We start from the raw sequence: 17912 nt of genomic DNA, 5'->3' as shown, positions 1-17912 counted from the left end.
CTTGTGTATGATTGACCAAGAATGTTATGAAAAAACATATCGAAAATTATAGTCAGTAATGTTAATAAAACTTTCTACACAATATACTTATATGTACTGTACTACTAAAAGGTGTTAAAATCAAAATAATATTATCTACACACGAGAAGAGCTCAAACAAAAACATGTTTTGTCGATTATCTTAAAAGATCAGTCGTTCATTCATAATGGGGTAGAGTACAGAGAAGTTTTCGAAAAGTTGCCAATTTTCATGTGCAGTCGAACATTTGCAATCTATGGTAAATCTTATACATCTGGTCTTCAATGAATATGGTCTCCAGATTAACATATCTAAAACGGAGACCATGGTGTATAACTGGCAAAGAGATGATGGAGAATATCCAACCTCTATTATCAACATCAATGGCACAAATCTGCATAATGTAAGCACATTTAAATACCTAGGAGTCTGGATGACCTATGATAACATCAACATAGGAAAACAGGAAATTCATCATATAATAATATGTGCTAAGGCTGCTTTTGCTGAACATAAGAAACTCCTGACAAATCAAATCATTAACCTTAGAACAAGAATCAAATTCCTGAACGGATTGGTTAGAAGCAGACTGATGTACGGTTGTCATGCTTGGAGACCAACAAACACTGAAATCGGACTAATAACAACAACGTACAACAGATTCCTCAGGAGGATGATCAGAAATGGTTTTAGACGCGTCAACCCACCAGACAAACATACACAATCAGACGATGAGAACGAAATAGAGTCTGAGGAAGAAGAAGAAGAACAACAACAGGAAACTGATTGGCGGTACGTTGTCAATAACCAACACAATATCAGTATTTGGAATTCTACCAACAACAGCAATCTAACTGGATTTCACACTGTATTCGGAGACAGAACTATGATCCCTGCAAAGTTCTTACATTTTATGACCAAAAAAGATAGAAAAAAAAAATTGATAGGAAGACCGTGCCCAAGTATACTTCAGAGAACTATAAACGCTAGTCAACTAGACCGAGAAGACTATATAAGGAAGTGCTTCCAGCATCTTTTATAGAAGACAATAACTACTATGTCCAGTAGTCATGATCAATTTATATGTCTTGATGTTTAATTTTAAATGTAAATAGGTTGGCTAATCATCAGGAATAGTCCTGAACAGGGAGATAAGCGCCCCTGCCCACCGATGAGTTTCGGGATCCCTTTGACCCGGAGGGAGAGTACCCGTCAGGGTCCCTACCAAGGGTTACAGGTCTCATGTTTTTAGTTTTAGTTGTTTTAAAATTAATTAGTGTTCTATGACCTTCTCATCAAAATTAATGTCTCTCATTGTTGTGCTATGTCAACATAATGTCAATGACGGCGAAATGTCCCAAATAATGGGGATAGCTATGCAAACAAGTAACAAGTAACAAGAGTCAAATATTGGGTTTTATTTCGAAAAATGGCAAATTTTCAACCCTTGTATTGTTTAATATAACTGGTTACTATATCATAATTAACACGTGCAGAGTCAAATAATGTGTTTTGCGCATGTCAATTATGCTATAGTAACCAGTTATATCGAAAATTGAAGATAGTAAGATTTTATTGCGGTAATATGCGCAGAACAAATTATGTGATTCTGCGCATGTGACAATATATATAGGTAACATGCGCAGAACAAATTATGTGATTCTGCGCATGTCAGATCCTTGTATCCTTTCACTTGAGTCGGCTAGAAACTTGTAAATATTGGATATAAAAGGCATTGCATAATAATATGTGGTGTTTAATAGTGATAATAATAATAATTGTAATTAACAAATGATATAATGCCACATGAACAATTGAAGACTATGATATATACAAAACTAACTAAGTTGCTATTGTATTTAATGAGGAGTTTCAATGTACAATTATACCTATATTTCCAATTAAAGAATAACAATTATGGTGGTTTTTATTTCATATTTATAGAATAAATATTGTATAACATTAACAGCATTAATATTATTCATCTTTTTGTTTCGAATTGAACCCGAGCGTTTGAACATATTCATTAATCATTATCGAAGATAGCAAAAGATTCACCGTATACTTTAGATAACATAAGGGTAAATGCAATTTACACTATGACGATAACGATCGACGACAAATATAAGCATGCATTTTTGTTACATAAAATTAAAACAAAAAGAAATTAAAATGTTTTCGTCGTTCTAGAACTGTATGATAATCATTATGCTGTCTTTGATAACAATAATATTTTAAAAATCCAATGAAATGACGTCATGATAAATAAAAACAATAGAATCGTTGTATTGTCACGTATTGTCACATTGTCTTGGACGGAAAACATCATTTTCATCAAAGGAAGCATAGATGGTTATTCCATAGTTCTATAATGAAAGTTTTTATATTTCTTTTTTTTTATGTATGAAAAATCGTTATCTTCCTAGTGTCGTGTAAATGGGCCTTGAAGCTTTGTCTCACTTGGACGCAAGGACGTAGGCACAGCGCAAGTTCGGTGATCCATCGTGTTGTGATTGGTCAAATGTCTTGCAGTGCGCTTACATCCTTGCGTTGCTTTCTAGTGCAGGAGTTAGCGTACTCGTCGATTATTTAAGCTCGGTTCTCACTATACTACTAGGATGTAACACAAGAAGTAACAGCACCGCACAGCTAATTTGACCAATGACAAGGAAGCGAGTTTGGATAATCCATCGCTTGTGATTGGTCAAATTAGCATCAAGCTTTAACTAGAGTTACTACCTTTGTTGTATTTTAAATACATTTCACTTTTAAACGAATTTAATGGGCGATTTATACCGTCGAAGTTTACATTCATGTTTATTAAAAAAATATTTTTAGTTTTCATTAACCAGAAAGCACGCAAAGGCAAGTAATTTGACCAACCACGACGCAATGGATCATCCGAACTGTCGCTTGCGATCGGTCAACTCACGCGTTGTGCCTAAGTTGTCATGGTATATGTATATGTAAACTACAATGATCACCCATTAAAATAATACTTGAAAGATACGAATCGAAACTTATTTGAAATAAAACAACATTCCTAGAGTTGCCAAACGATGGTTTTGTAGCCGACCATTTCTTACTTTCCAATTAATAATTAAACGACATTTACAATATAAACAATTGAAAGATTATATACAAAACTAACTAACTAATCATTAAATTTGTTATTTAATTTGTGTTTCTAATTGTAATTAGTACTATTTGGAATTCATATAAATTTAAAATTAACCTAAAACCAACAAATTATGTTATATTGCATCACGTGATCAGATTTTATCATCGTTTCGATAGTGCGCAATGCTATATAGTTAATGTTTTATGAGAGATCATACATGTTTTACACTAAGCTTACTTTAAAGTTCGCGATGTTCTCGAATTTCACTCGTAACATTTACAATCGATTGTTGTTATTTTTTAAAAAGTGCGTCAACTATCTGGATAATGACGTTTAGAACAGCAAGGTTGACGTGTTTGCGTTTAGTTGCCTTTTCAGCTCATTACTACTGATCTCTAGCCCAATCTCTGATTATTAAGTTCAGACAATTACAAAAAAACACGTTGTCAGATGTTACGTACAATACTTTGTAATTACATATAAACGATTCCTTACTAATTATTGTAGGTTGTTGAAAATAATGAATTAAGGAAAAATAAAAGTGTGTTCATTATTTTGAGCGTGGTTAACAGTCATAATGAACATACTCATTTAACGCACGTGCACGGGCTGTGTGTCTGTAATTAGCCTGGTTTATGTACAATAGTGAAATTACCTTGACAAAACTATTTAATAAGATAAATTGGCCTAGTCACATGTGTACACGAATCTTCAAATCTAGTTAAGGATACGAGAATTTCACTTAGCAATTAGTTTTCTAAATATTTCCTCTATGGTCTAAAAAACATCTACAATGTAATGAGGTCTTTTAAAAATATAAGTCTTAAAAAACGAAGGTCTAGGCCTACTTCTCTACAATTAAACTTACATAGTCCTAATAAAAGGCATTATCATGTTGTGTAAATACTGATGAATGATAAAATGACATTTAGAAGTTTAAAAACGAGTTGTAAACATACATAACAAAAGTCACAGCCTTATTAAAAGGTCGCATTGTATTGATATAGGCCTACATTGTTATAATAAATAAATCTGCGTTTAGGCTTTTTTTGGTTATTCATTTATTTAAAAAGGAATTAATTTAGGCCTATAGAAATTAATTTCATTTCGAGTTTATTGAATTATGCGTTGTATATAAAAGCAAGTTAAATTTATAAATTACATAATATTAATTAACCTAACTTTTTTTTTATCTCTGCATTATAATGCAGTTCCAAATATGTCATGAAGACGCCTATTATACGATACGTATTATACCAATAGTTATAACTTATTTTTTCATTGGATAATTAATAACTTCATCATTTTAAGGCGCATGCGTATTTGATTCGTCCATAGAAAATTCACCTCAAAAGATACTACAATAATTAATTATAGTCGAAGTAATAAATTTAGACTTTCAGTTGATCATTTAAAGGAAAATAAAACCCGTTGCTGCCTTTACAATTGCTTTCATTCTTGATTGGTTTGTTGTCGAATAACCGTATCCATCTTTAACAACATTTCAAGTTTTTGGAAACTCAGCTGAATAACAGTAAGTACTTTAATGAAGAACTTTCTCCTTTTAATTAAATTGTTATATAATTTTCTTTGTTGAACGCTTTGATCTTTTTTTTACAAAAAGGAAAGAAAGAAACCATCTGAAACGAAAAAAATGTATGGTAAAAAACGTAGAAACTGAGTTGAAAACGTATAACAATGACATTATATTTAATATTTTATACATTTAATAAACAATTTGTAATACGCTACAGAGAAAGAGGATTTTTCTTAAGGCTAACTCAACTGATTAAACATGCACGTCATTGCTGAATTTGTTGTTCATTTACATTTCGATTCATTTCGAACACTACTCTGATTTGTATTTACTAATTCATTAAGATATTTTAACCATGTTGTTAACGAATGACTATTCATGTAGATTATTATACACGTGAATAATTAATATTTATCAAAAATTAACAAATAAATAAGTTCAAACCTCTTCTTTAACAACATTCATTTTGAAAATGAAATTAACATTTAACCCGTAGCGTTATTATTATTATTATTATTTATTATAAAATTTAAACAAAGACACAACAAAAATTAAAGGAAAGATGACTAAAAAGTGTAAGTTATCAGAAGATTGGATTACTAGATTAAAATGATAATTCTATTAAAATCATTATTAACATTTCAGGCAGAAAATGTTACATTGACAAGCTTTCTAAAATTAAGAATAGAAGAGATAAATGTTCAGTTTTACAATAAAAAAAATAGAATGTAGTTATAATGTTCCTATTGTTTTAACAGGCTATTGCATCAGCAGTCTTTTTTAATAATTGTTCTAAACGACAGAGAATTATATTTATACTGCAATTTGTAGAATATTATAAACATGTTCATTTTTTGCTGCTTTTACAAAATTTTGTTTCTAAAGTAAACGTTTAACATAATTTGAGTAAAAATTGTGTTATTCACCTTTCCGACAGTTTAAAAGATTAAATAGAGCTTAAAAATGTATATTTTTAAAGATAGGTATGTAGAGGTTTTGTCTTTTATATAAGACATTTGACATTGTACCTTATTATTAATGGCAGTAAAATTAATTGTAAATATAACACACTAGTAAATAATACAAAAAAATAAACGGCATCGGACATTTTTTGCATACTCTCTATCACGATAATCAGTATGAGGGAACATTTACGCTTGGTAGTCAATAGTATTATTATTATTAAGAAAGTCATAGTGTTGTGTCAGGAATTTTTTTTTTTTATAAATCCATCTGTTAAAAAATGGTACAAAAAGTCACCGCATGTATTTAAGTTCAATAAATGTAAAGTTAATTGAAATGGAATACAAAATCATTTCAAATGTTAAATGGCAATAGGACATTTTAGGTGCATTTCATTATGAATACCATCTTTAAACACTTCATATTTATTTGATAAAACGAATACAAAAAGATAGCTTATTTAAACAAAAGCATAATAAGTTGATATGCTTTCATATAAAAATAAAGAAAATTCCGAAACAGTAAATCGGGTTATTTCTCATAAACCACCTTGAAAAAACATTCATAATTTACTTAAGTTTGAGTAAAGTTTTGACAAAATTATTATACAACCTTCTCACGGAAGTTTTAAATATAATTTAGATTGTTTATAATTATTGAATTATTATGTTCATAATTATGTTAATCCTTTTAATAATGACCTTTGTTGTAAACATGTTGATGTTTTCAATTTCGGTTTTGTGACTAACGGCCATTTAGTTGTTTATGTTTGTTAACATAATCACTATTTTGTTATACAATGCCTATTTACACTAGGATGGTAACAATCAACGTTAATTGAGATTTATTTCCATACATAAAACAAACAGAAATGTTTCTTTCTAGAACTACAAGACAACCATTTATGGTGTCTTTGATGAAAATAATATTGTACAAAATCCAATCAAATGAAGTTATGATCAATAATAAGAGTAATAATATCGTGACTTTACAATTATGTTATAGTTCTTATTGGTCATAATAATATTACATTTATATAGTTTTAGATAAGATAAGAAAAGATAAATCTTTATTGTCATGAACACAACCAGGCGAACATGAAATTGGTTTTCCTTGATGCTTAAAAACACATACAATATATAAAACATTAAAAAATATCAATACAATACATTAAAACTATATACAGTAGTAAACAAGTAAACAAACTATCTTTGAAATGTTGAGTTGGAAACATGAATAGAGTTGTGGACAATGAGTTCCTACATCGAGTGGTATTGCACATTAAAGGACGAATTCTACCTGATTTATTTACAACATATTTATCATTCAATGGGTGTGAGTTATCTTCCATTATTTTCTTAACTTGGCTAATAACATCGCGCCTGTAAACTGCGTCGATAACATTGACATTCTTTCCTATTATTTTACTAGCAGTTTCTTTTCATCATTAGCACTCAGACTATTGTACCAAACCAAACACAGTTGAAAGTTACAACACTAAGAATAACACTCTGGTGTTATGAAAACTTTCTAACTTATATAAGAAAAATGTATACTTGTTTATCTATTTATTGTTGATCGTCATGTGTGTAGTGCCTTTATACATCATTTTTGTACGAGAAAATATTGTTTTATATTCTTTTGTATTCTGAGGAGTGTATGAGAATAATATATAATTGTATTCCTTCTTCTTCTCTCATTATTCGTCTCTTTTCTGAATACAAAAACGAAAAACAAATAAAAAAGGAAATACATACACATTTTATATATGATTTTTGTTTTTCAATTTCAATCGTTGCGCGTATAGAAATAAATATAGGCCTAACATTAGTTTAATACACACTCAAGCAAACAAAATTGTCCATATTTGTGTACCCCTGAGAATACAGATTAATTTATAATAATTATACTGTTGTAATTAAACTGATTCATAAATAAACTCAATTAAGTAACGACAAAACATTGATTTTTGCTCACAATTAGCTAATTATGATTTTAACAATATTGATTGAAGTTTGTTATTAATTTCACTTTCATTAGATGGCGGATAAACCTTTCGTCGAATCTATTGAAGAAACATGCACAAAAATGTCCTCTGAACAATGTCAGACAACAGTGCTCTACGGTGTTCCGATCGCTTCACTCATCATTGACAACAAGGAGCGACTGTGCCTAGCACAAATATCGAATACGTTGCTCAAGAAGTTCAGCTACAATGAGATACATAACCGCCGTGTGGCTCTAGGGATAACTTGCATCCAATGTACTCCTGTGCAACTTGAAATTCTCCGTCGAGCCGGGGCGATGCCGATCTCATCCCGTCGCTGCGGAATGATCACTAAACACGAAGCAGAACGACTCGTCAAATCGTTTCTAGAAGAAACAAAACCCATAAAGCTACCGGATAATTTCACCTTCGAAGTACAGCATACGTGTTCATGGGGATGTCAGGGGAACTTTATCCCAAGTCGATATAACAGCTCACGAGCTAAATGCATCAAATGCAAATTTTGTACTGTGTACCTTTCACCAAATAAGTTCATCTTTCATTCACATCGCTTGCCAGAATCGAAGTATCAGCACCCAGATGCTGCTAATTTTAATTCATGGCGACGTCACATCAAGCTGGCTAACCAGAATCCCAGCAATGAACTTCTTCATGTGTGGGAAGATGTCAAAGCAATGTTTAATGGAGGAAGCCGCAAGAGATCACTTTTAACGTGTACTAAAGGTTCAACTAATGCTGTGCCCGCTGTGTCCTTGTCATCGCCAGTGAAAGGAGGTTTGCGAATCGAGCCTGCGCCAACATACTCACCAATCCGCACGCCCATGTACCCATTTATGACACCACAGTTTATTCAGAAGTCATTTCAAAATGTTGGTCCCGAAGCTTTTATACCGTTTATTCCGTCTCACAGAATGCGAATAGAGTCGGCAGTTGGAGGTCCTGATTATACACATCCATTCCCACTCAGCCCCTGGAAAATGGCTCCATTCGCACTCAATTCCCAAATAATGAGTGGACCGTATTTAGGAAAGATGGGATCTGTTGGACACGACCGTACGTGGCGGCAGGACTTGCACGGTGGTGCCACGTTCAGGCCACTTTTATCTAATGATGACGCGGAAGAACCCCCTGTTTCAAAGCTGCTTGCTTCACATCATGTATCAGCATTCACACCAGTTGAACATCAGTGGAGCATTGATGACCAACAAGATCCACTGGTAAAAGTGAACGATTCTAGTCGCCAAGAATCACCCAGGCTTCGACGACTGTATGCCGCCGGCGATAAATACCATACAGCTGACAGCATTCACAAATATGACTTTCGGATGGATGTCGCTGATCAAGTAGATTTTGTAAGTAAGCAGTGCGTGTATGGGGTAAAAAAAATAGGGTAGAGTGGGCCTACCGGTATTTGTTAAAACGTGATTGATAGAGAATTACGTTTTCAAGAATTTATTTGATAACTTTACATGCTATTCGTTAGTAAGTTTAATGCGTGCAATCTTTTAACGTTGTGGGGTAAATATAGGCCTAATAGACAACCCAACTAGTGTAATACTATTTATGTTAGATCTAATATAAATAGTATTACACTATTACACTATAAAGGCACCGTAAATATATTCTGACTCTATAGTATTGTTCTAATTTGATTTTTTTATGAGAAGGTGGAACACAATTCATGTCAAATTATTGATAGCAAGATGTATATGCTCAATATTGGTTATATACAAACGTGTTGGCCTTTTGGGCTTTTAATAAACATAGTTTGATCTTTTAAATTGAAGATTCAAAATTGGTTTCTTTTACACATCATGTTATAGCCAATGTGTAGGACGTGTGAACATAAACAAGAATAAAATGTGGCATAAACAAACATATCTATGACTAATTGATTATAATGCCATTCGTTCAATTGAGACGAATTGGTATTAAGTTATTAATGTATAATTACTGTTGTTGTGGTACATGGTTAGGTATACCTGTCCCTACTGATTATGCGCGATATACATTTCAAACCGACCTGATTAAAGGCAATGATGAATTTAGTTTGTTATTAATGCATTGAGCTGTATTTACATTCGCGACTTAGTAGTTAATTTTCCTGTAATTAAATCTAAGCTGGAGTTGTATTGCTTGATTTTTAGATATTATATCAAATAACTTTGATATTTATGTTGTAATATAGCATCCCTTGTGATCTTGGTGGAGGAAATACATTGAAATGAGAGAAAAGTATTAGCCTATATCTTAGCATTACTAATTTAGTTTTTTTGTAATCATAGACCAAATGTGTTGACAGTTTTGGCGAACAACGAGGAAGATGTTTGCCAATCCGTACTAAAAGGAGGGCTGCAAGTTTTGAAGGTATGAATTGCGCACATGTGTGGGCACTGGTGTAAACTGCAGCTATACAATCGGCACGGGTTCAATTATCTTTTCCGGATTGTATTCACTTTAAAGAACCCATTCCATCCTTCGGAAGAGGAGTACTTGTCCATCTCAGCCCTCTCTGGACAGACGAATGAGAGCCATTTGGTGGCAGTGAAGAGACGTATGTGTTGTCTCAAAATGTGAACAATTCAGCCGGCCCTGTACGCTGTGCGTCACCGGTTATTCCCCCACATTGACATTATTTTATCTTCATCATTATTAAATCACTTTCCCACAGTTCTCATTCTCGCCATCCATTCTCACGTTTATCTTAACAATCGTACACCACCCTCATCCACATCATCAATCGTCGTTTTAATTGTCATCACAATCATTCATCTTCAAACTTAGTAACTTCAACTCCATTCTAACCATCCATTATACGAACAGCAGAAGATTACAAATTAAACGAAAAATCTGATTTTGTTTATCGTTTTGATCGTCAAATAAATAAAAAAATCAAAACATTCAAATTTAACTGTACTTTACTTTACAATGATGATTATCTTCAATGTAAGAATAAAATAACAATTTCTTTAATTCAATATCATTTAATTAAACAATAAAAATGGAACACCTCTAAACCCCGTTCTACGAAGATTGATACTTTCCTCTGACTAACACTACCTTAAACCAAGTGTTCCTCGTGCCGGTTGTATCAGCCAATAGCTATAGTGTGCGCCGGGCTTAAATAGCCAAATATTGGCCCGCCTTGTATTAATAAACAAATACAGTATAGTACAAGAAAATTATAACATTTATTGAGACTTTTTCTCACCATTAAACAAACAAAACAATAATAAAACAAATACGAACTGCAGAGAACTTCATCAAGTAGTAATTATTTTTTAATTTTAAATTTATGTGTTATTGGACTTAAGACATAAAATTGTTAACAACCTACACGCGTAAATTAATGACTATTACTATAATAATCTGTAGAGTTTACGTCACATAAAACTACTTGCGTCGACCCAATTGTTAATTTCTTTTGAAAAAATGTTTAATTTTGTTTATTTCCTGGATCTATAAACGAATTTAATTAACAGTTTCGTAACAAAACATATATTTCATACAAAACTCTTAATAAAAGGTAAAGTTTTATGGTTTTACAGACCAAAGCTAATTTACACGTTGTGAATTTAATTCGAGTTTTTATCCGATTTTAATGACCTAACTCCGCATTCAATGTTATACATAATTTTCATTCTATTGGTCCTAATGAACAGTGGCCTTTGTTACAAATACAATAGTTTCAAATTTACTGTAAGATTCTAATCAAAATTGTGATTAAAATAATGGTAATAATGTTTTGCATCAAATTATGCAAGGCTTTATGTTTAGAGTTTAATGGTTGTTTAATTAGAAACGTTTCTATCTAATTTGACACAATTCGTACCAGATAGCTAGCCTCACTGGTTTTCTAATTAGCTGTTTAATTATAGACTTTGCTGTCTCGGTATGTCATAAATTGTAGACTATTTGGTAGAAGCAATTTAACAAAAGCATTATAATTTTTAATCTTTATTTTGATTACTGTATTTATTTTTACTATCTGAATTGTAGAAGTAATGAAAGAAAAACTTCAGTCTATTGAATCCTACATAAGCCTTGCAGTAGAGCATACCGTTGTCGACAATGGTTTCTTTCAATACTTATAAGACATCAGTATTTTTAACTTATTTTATATTATAAACGTATTTACGGTGATACTGCCAACATAACAAAGATTTAAATATTTATTGTATTTATTATATATTTTCGCTCTCGGAGATCTTCTGATTCGTACAATTTCGAATGTTGATATAAATTAATTAATTAAATTAATAATGAATTAATCATACTTAATAATGTTAAATTATAACTTAAATACGAATGAGGCGCCTCTGTTTAATATATTGAATTAAAAACGAATAAAATAAACAAAAACAATGATCGTACGAACGAATGAATGAACGTCACATACAAGCCTTACCAAAACTTTTTCTTTTCGATAAGCACCGCTACGCCGCTCGAACAAAAGCCGCCTTTAGTACAATAATAAAATGTTGAACATTTTTATAGAAAAATTATGATAAATAAAATGACACTAAATTAATAAGATATGCATAACAATTATATTTATATACTTTTTTCTTTTTCATATAGATTCGTCATCTGTAAGGGATCAAGATTTGAAACAACTTTCTAGAAGTGAACTAGAAGCTAAGCTCGAAGGTAAGTACTAGGCTATAGCACAGTCGATAAGAATCGATTCGAATAAGTGACCACAGTCAAAGAAGCATCGCTGCCGAATAAGTAACGCAGTCAATAAGCATCATAGTCGAATAAGTACTACAGTCAAAGAAGCATCGCTGCCGAATAAGTACCACAGTCAAATAAGCAGCGTAGTCGAAAACGTATAAACGATCAAGTAAACAGCGTACTCGAATAAGTGGCACAATCAAATACGAATAACTATTGAATAAGTAACATATTCAAATAATATCGAGTTGTTTAATTACTCAGTAAAATCAACATTTTAATCGAATAGATATCACAATAAGCATTCAAAAATAAATAAGCGCCGCAGAGAAAAACTTTTTTGAATTATCGCGCGCCACGAGTCGTCGGATAATTGCAGCGCGCCGCAACCGGAAGAGCGTCACAGTCACGTAATATAAACACCTTGCCATGTAATAATAATCTAAAAACTTCAATTTTATACTCCATAATAGAAGAAATTTAATGTAAAATAAATTACAGAGTTTTTAGACATTTGTTATCTTCGATTGATACAGCATTTATTTACTCCTGCTGGTAATAAACTATATTGGTTAATAATATCTCCATTTTACACTGTTCAATTAACGGATAATAATTACTAACTACTAATAAGAAACATGTTTTATCACGACACAAATCATAGTTATTTTAAATTGTGAGTGTTGAAGATAATTATAAAACTTAACTTACAACTATTCAAATAGCCTTGAACAAGACTTAACAATCTCCTAAAAATGAAATAAATATAAAGTATAATACTGTTTGTTAGTAGTTAAATTTGTTATCGGCCAATTAGATAGTAATAACAATGCTAATGAGAATTTAATTTAGGAGTACAAGAAGACGTATGTGGGTGGTAGTACAATGATAGTAAATATCATACCGGATGGTGTTTAATTGGGGAAAAGTCTATATGATATGGTTTAATTATGCTTACTAATAAGTTTTTCTTTATGACATTTTCTATAAGTAATATTGATTTTTAATATTCTATATAATAATCATATACTAAAAATAGTACGTAGTGGAAGATAATTGTATAAGTTTATGATAAGCGCGATATAGATATGTAAGCTTTAATTTATTTTAATTAACGAGATTCATAACAAAATGTTCAATATTATCTAGATTGCTAAGAAAACATAAAACAAAATTGCTGACGCGCAGTGAATTACCAATCAAAATCGGTCTAAACAAAATACAAACTGAAAATATACAAATGATTTTGTGTTCATGAAATAAAATAATACTAAATAAAACAAAATAGAGGCACTGTAGAAAATGTACTTATGCATGTAATTGTTACTAAATAATATAACAATAATAATAGTTTTACCGACAATTTAATTTTATTATTTAATCACATTTCGAGTAATTATGATTTCACTTTATTTGGCTACAATGCCATCGAAAGACAACAACAAAATTGTAAACACTGATCAGAACAATGGAGGTCACTTTTTAATCTTCAAATTTCTTTAAATAAATCTTCAACTTTCTTTAAATAAAGATAATAAAAACAAAAGTAATTTATATTTTTCAGAAGCTCAAACAGCTCTCAACAATATGTCGTCGTCATCAAAAACTTCACCAACAGGCGCATTGGACTCCGATAACTAATACACGACTTAATTTGTTTGCAATAGTATTGATACTCGACGAATACATTTACCTGTTATAAAAATTAGTCGTAGAATCTATATATAAATTTACGTAAGGTCAAAATTCGATAAATCTCGGTTTATTTCTAGAATTTTTACTCGATGGTATATAAAGTTGGTTCATACTTTCGGTACTGATTTTAACCATGTGATGTAACCCTGTTTACTAATTAAATTAGTTAGGTAATTAGTTATTGACGATTAAAACGAATTTAGGTTCAACGATTTGCCTCAAATAGGGGTGTTTCCAATCGTGGTACACACTGTCTAATGAATTTCCATGGAAAAATACCCGCACACAATAATAGGAAGATGCTTCGCATTTTCTTATCTCCTCCTACGATAATTATTTTTAATAGCTGAAAACCGGTTGAACAGCTCGAGTACAGCATCATAATGTTGAAGACAGGCCGATTTTTCTTTAAAAAATACTATTTTGATAGATTTAATATACATTTATACAACTGTTTTGATCTGCGATATATGGAACATTCCAATCTCTCAGACTCCCAGTTTGTAGGTAAATTTATGAGCCCTTGGTTTAACACAAGTACGTAAATTTATGGGCCCTTGGAGAATAAAACTTATTATAGTATTGCAATACTTTGACAATCTATATATAAATTTACGTAAGGGCAAAATTCGGTAAATCGCGCCTTACTTCTCGAATTTTTACTCGATGGTATATAAAGTTGGTTCGTACTTTCGGTACTGATTTTAACCACCTGATGTAACCATGTTTACTAATTAAATTAAGTTAGATAATTAGTTATTGACGATTAAAACGAATTTAGGTTCAACGATTTGCCCCAAATAGGGGTGTTTTACGATCGTGGTATACACTGTCTAATGGATGTCCATATTGAAAAATACCCGCCACAAAAATGCGAGGAGGCTTCGCCTTTTCCTATCTCCTCCTACGATAATTGTTTTTAATAGCTGAAAACTGGTTGAACAGCTAGAGTACAGCATCATAATGTTGAAGACAGGCCGATTTTCTTTAAAAAATACTATTTTGATAGATTTAATATACGATTATACAAATGTATTGATTTGCGATGAATGGAACATCCCAGAGTTTGGTTTAACACAAGTAGGTAAATTTATGAGCCCTTGGTTTAACACATACGGTAGGTAAATATATAGGCCCTTTGAGAATAAACTTGCAATACTTTGACAATACTGTAAATACCTATTAAATATTTTTGGTCCTCATTTGAATCGAACATTTCTTACTGTGAATGTTCGTACTGTTAGATGTAATATAAAAATATATACAAATTGTGGTTAGGCTCTACTGTTAGATATATAAACACATTATTATATACAAATAAACTTTATACTGACAGTTCCTTCTCAACGTTTGTATTAATTAATAATTACCAATAATATAAACGTCGTAGTGGTGTATCGTAACATGTACTTTAATATTTCAATCGATTATGACAGTGACAGTTTTAACAAAGTATTAAATCGCAAATGTTTTACTGTATTTAGAGGTATATTATTTATAGGCCTATAAAACATGAAATATTTCGTTACTGAGTGGATAAAGAATATATTTAAAAATTGTTCTTCTTTGTACCTATCCGCTTTCCCAACCCTCAACCCTAATGTTACATACAAAACACAAATTGGGTTTCTTTAAATGAGTCCAAATCAAAAATTTGGACTCATTTTGTGATAAGTTTCTCCTTCGGAAGTAATTCCCAGGGTGCTAATTTTAGTTGCGGTACGTACATTTGAAATCGCCAGTTTTGTTACGCTGAAATTACTGTGTACGTATTCGAGAACCATCTGTGGGCACGACCTAGATGGTACGCGAGCGAAGCGAGCGTACCATCTAGTATTGTACATTTTTTGTCGCCATTTGAATCGAGATTGTCTTACTGTGAATGTGATTACTGTTAGATATATAAACAAAATATACAAAGAACATTTATTACTGTGACTGTGGGTAGATTACTGACAGTTGCTTCTCAACGTTTGTATTAATTAATAATTATAAAAAATTTAAACGTCGTAGTGGTGTATCGTTATGTACTTTACTATTTCAATCGACTATAACAGGGACAGTTTTAAAAAAGTATTATAAATCGTAAATGTTTTACTGTGTTTAGTGGTATATTATTGAAAAGCCTATAAAGCATTTTAAACAATATTTAGTTACTGAGCGGATAGAGAATATATTTAAAAGTTGTTCTTCCCATCCTTTTGACATAAATGGTTACTATAGCATAATAAACATGCGCAGAGTCGACAAATGGGTTCTGCGCATGTTAATTGTTCTATAGTAACCAGTTTTATCGAAAAATAAAAAGGTCGAAAATTGGCAATTTTTTGAAAAAATCCCTGCGTATGTCAATTGTGTTATCATAACTATATTTGACATAAACATAGCATAATTGACATGCCCAGAACCCATTATTCGACTCTGCGCATGTCAATTGTGCTATAGTAACCAGTTTTTGACATAAATGGTTACTATAGCATAATAAACATGCGCAGAGTCGACTAATGTGTTCTGCACATGTTAATTGTGCTATAGTAACCAGTTTTATCGAAAAATAAAAAGGTCGAAAATTGGCAATTTTTTAAAAAAATCCCTGTACAGGGAAATTTTCGAAAAATGGCCGATTTTCGACCCTTTATTTTTTGACATAAATGGTTACTATTGCATAATAAACATGCGCAGAGACAAATAATGGGTTCTGCGCATGTCAATTGTGCTATAGTAACCAGTTTTTGACATAAATGGTTACTATAGCATAATAAACATGCGCAGAGTCGACTAATGGGTTCTGCACATGTTAATTATACTATAGTAACCAGTTTTATCGAAAAATAAAAAAGTTATAAATTGGCCATTTTTTCGAAAAAATCCCTGTAGTATAGTACAGGGAAATATTCGAAAAATGACCGATTTTTTACCCTTTTTTTAAAACTCTATAGTTCACTATGTTGGTCGGTCGGTCTGTCTGTCAGTCCGGTATCACTATGCGATTTATCGCTTTCTGACCTTATTTTGATATCAGTTTAATCTAGCTAAGTCAATTTTTCACAGTATATTCCTTATGGCCAGGAATCGATGTGGTTATGTTTTAATGGTGCGCAATAAAAAATTACGCGGTCTACGCACGATTTAATGAAATCACGTTTGTAATCATATCTTCACAACCATGAATAACAATTAAATACAATTTGGTACTCATAAATTTCAGGGCATAAATCATCATATGGCAATACAATTACGTGCGTACGTCGAAAAACTTTTTTTTTAGAAAAATGGCAAAAATTTCAAGTTTTTAAAATTAAAATATTGCTGTATATGATCATATATTGCTTTATGATCATCTTATAGTATCATAGAACCAAGTTATACCGAAAAATAAAAGGTCTAAAATTGGCCATTTTTCGAAAAAATCCCTGTACAGGAATTTTTTTAAAAATATGGCCAAAATATCAAGTTTTTAAAATTCAATTATTATACGTTTTTATTGCTGTATATGATCATATATTGCTTTATGATCATCTTATAGTACCATAGAACCCAATTATGTCGAGAAATAAAAAGGTAAAAAATTGGCAATTTTTCGACAAAATCCCTGTACAGGAATTTTTTTCAAAAAAAATATGGCCAAAATTTCAAGTTTTTAAAATTCAATTATTGTGCGTTTATATTGCTGTATATGATCATATATTGCTTTATGATCATCTTATAGTTCCATAGAACCCAATTATGTAAAAAAAAAAGGTTGAAAATGGTTTAAATATCAAGTTTTTAATATTCAATTATTATGCGTTTTTATATTTTTATATTTTTTAACCCATTTTTACAAATTCTTTCTCTTTATTGCTACTTTCCTTTTCTAAATTCATCAGTGTTAATTTTAATCTGAAGAGCT

General features: G+C 31.2%; 2 protein-coding genes across 2 annotated transcripts; both read left to right on the top strand.

The window, feature by feature from the left end:
• The first annotated feature begins 4596 nt into the window (after positions 1–4596).
• Positions 4597–8656, top strand: LOC140062023 (SKI family transcriptional corepressor 1 homolog-B-like). The gene is made up of 3 exons (XM_072108065.1): positions 4597–4674; positions 7681–8521; positions 8616–8656. Exons 2-3 carry the CDS (start codon positions 7681–7683, stop codon positions 8654–8656), a joined length of 882 nt encoding a protein of 293 aa, XP_071964166.1. The 5' UTR covers positions 4597–4674.
• Positions 8657–8678: 22 nt separating this feature from the next.
• LOC140063204 (uncharacterized) lies at positions 8679–13972 on the top strand. The gene is made up of 4 exons (XM_072109692.1): positions 8679–9000; positions 9934–10015; positions 12230–12298; positions 13890–13972. The coding sequence occupies exons 1-4, from the start codon at positions 8680–8682 to the stop codon at positions 13964–13966; spliced, it is 549 nt and encodes a 182-aa protein (XP_071965793.1). The 5' UTR covers position 8679; the 3' UTR covers positions 13967–13972.
• The last annotated feature ends 3940 nt before the right edge of the window (positions 13973–17912 follow it).

Source organism: Antedon mediterranea, chromosome 11, assembly GCF_964355755.1.
Source record: "Antedon mediterranea chromosome 11, ecAntMedi1.1, whole genome shotgun sequence".
NCBI classification, from domain to species: Eukaryota; Metazoa; Echinodermata; class Crinoidea; order Comatulida; family Antedonidae; genus Antedon; species Antedon mediterranea.
Note: the sequence above shows the minus strand (reverse complement) of the source record. Positions and strands in the feature narration are given on the sequence as shown.

What these genes read in the sequence shown, in the direction of transcription:
- LOC140062023 (XM_072108065.1), top strand. Translation starts at nt 7,681, where the DNA reads ATGGCGGATAAACCTTTCGTCGAATCTATTGAAGAAACATGCACAAAA. An exon ending in GAAGTCATTTCAAAATGTTG is followed by an intron (nt 8,522 to 8,615) that starts GTCCCGAAGCTT and finishes ATTCCCACTCAG; the next exon opens with CCCCTGGAAAATGGCTCCAT.
- LOC140063204 (XM_072109692.1), top strand. Translation starts at nt 8,680, where the DNA reads ATGGGATCTGTTGGACACGACCGTACGTGGCGGCAGGACTTGCACGGT. An exon ending in TCGCTGATCAAGTAGATTTT is followed by an intron (nt 9,001 to 9,933) that starts GTAAGTAAGCAG and finishes TTGTAATCATAG; the next exon opens with ACCAAATGTGTTGACAGTTT. An exon ending in ACTAGAAGCTAAGCTCGAAG is followed by an intron (nt 12,299 to 13,889) that starts GTAAGTACTAGG and finishes TATATTTTTCAG; the next exon opens with AAGCTCAAACAGCTCTCAAC.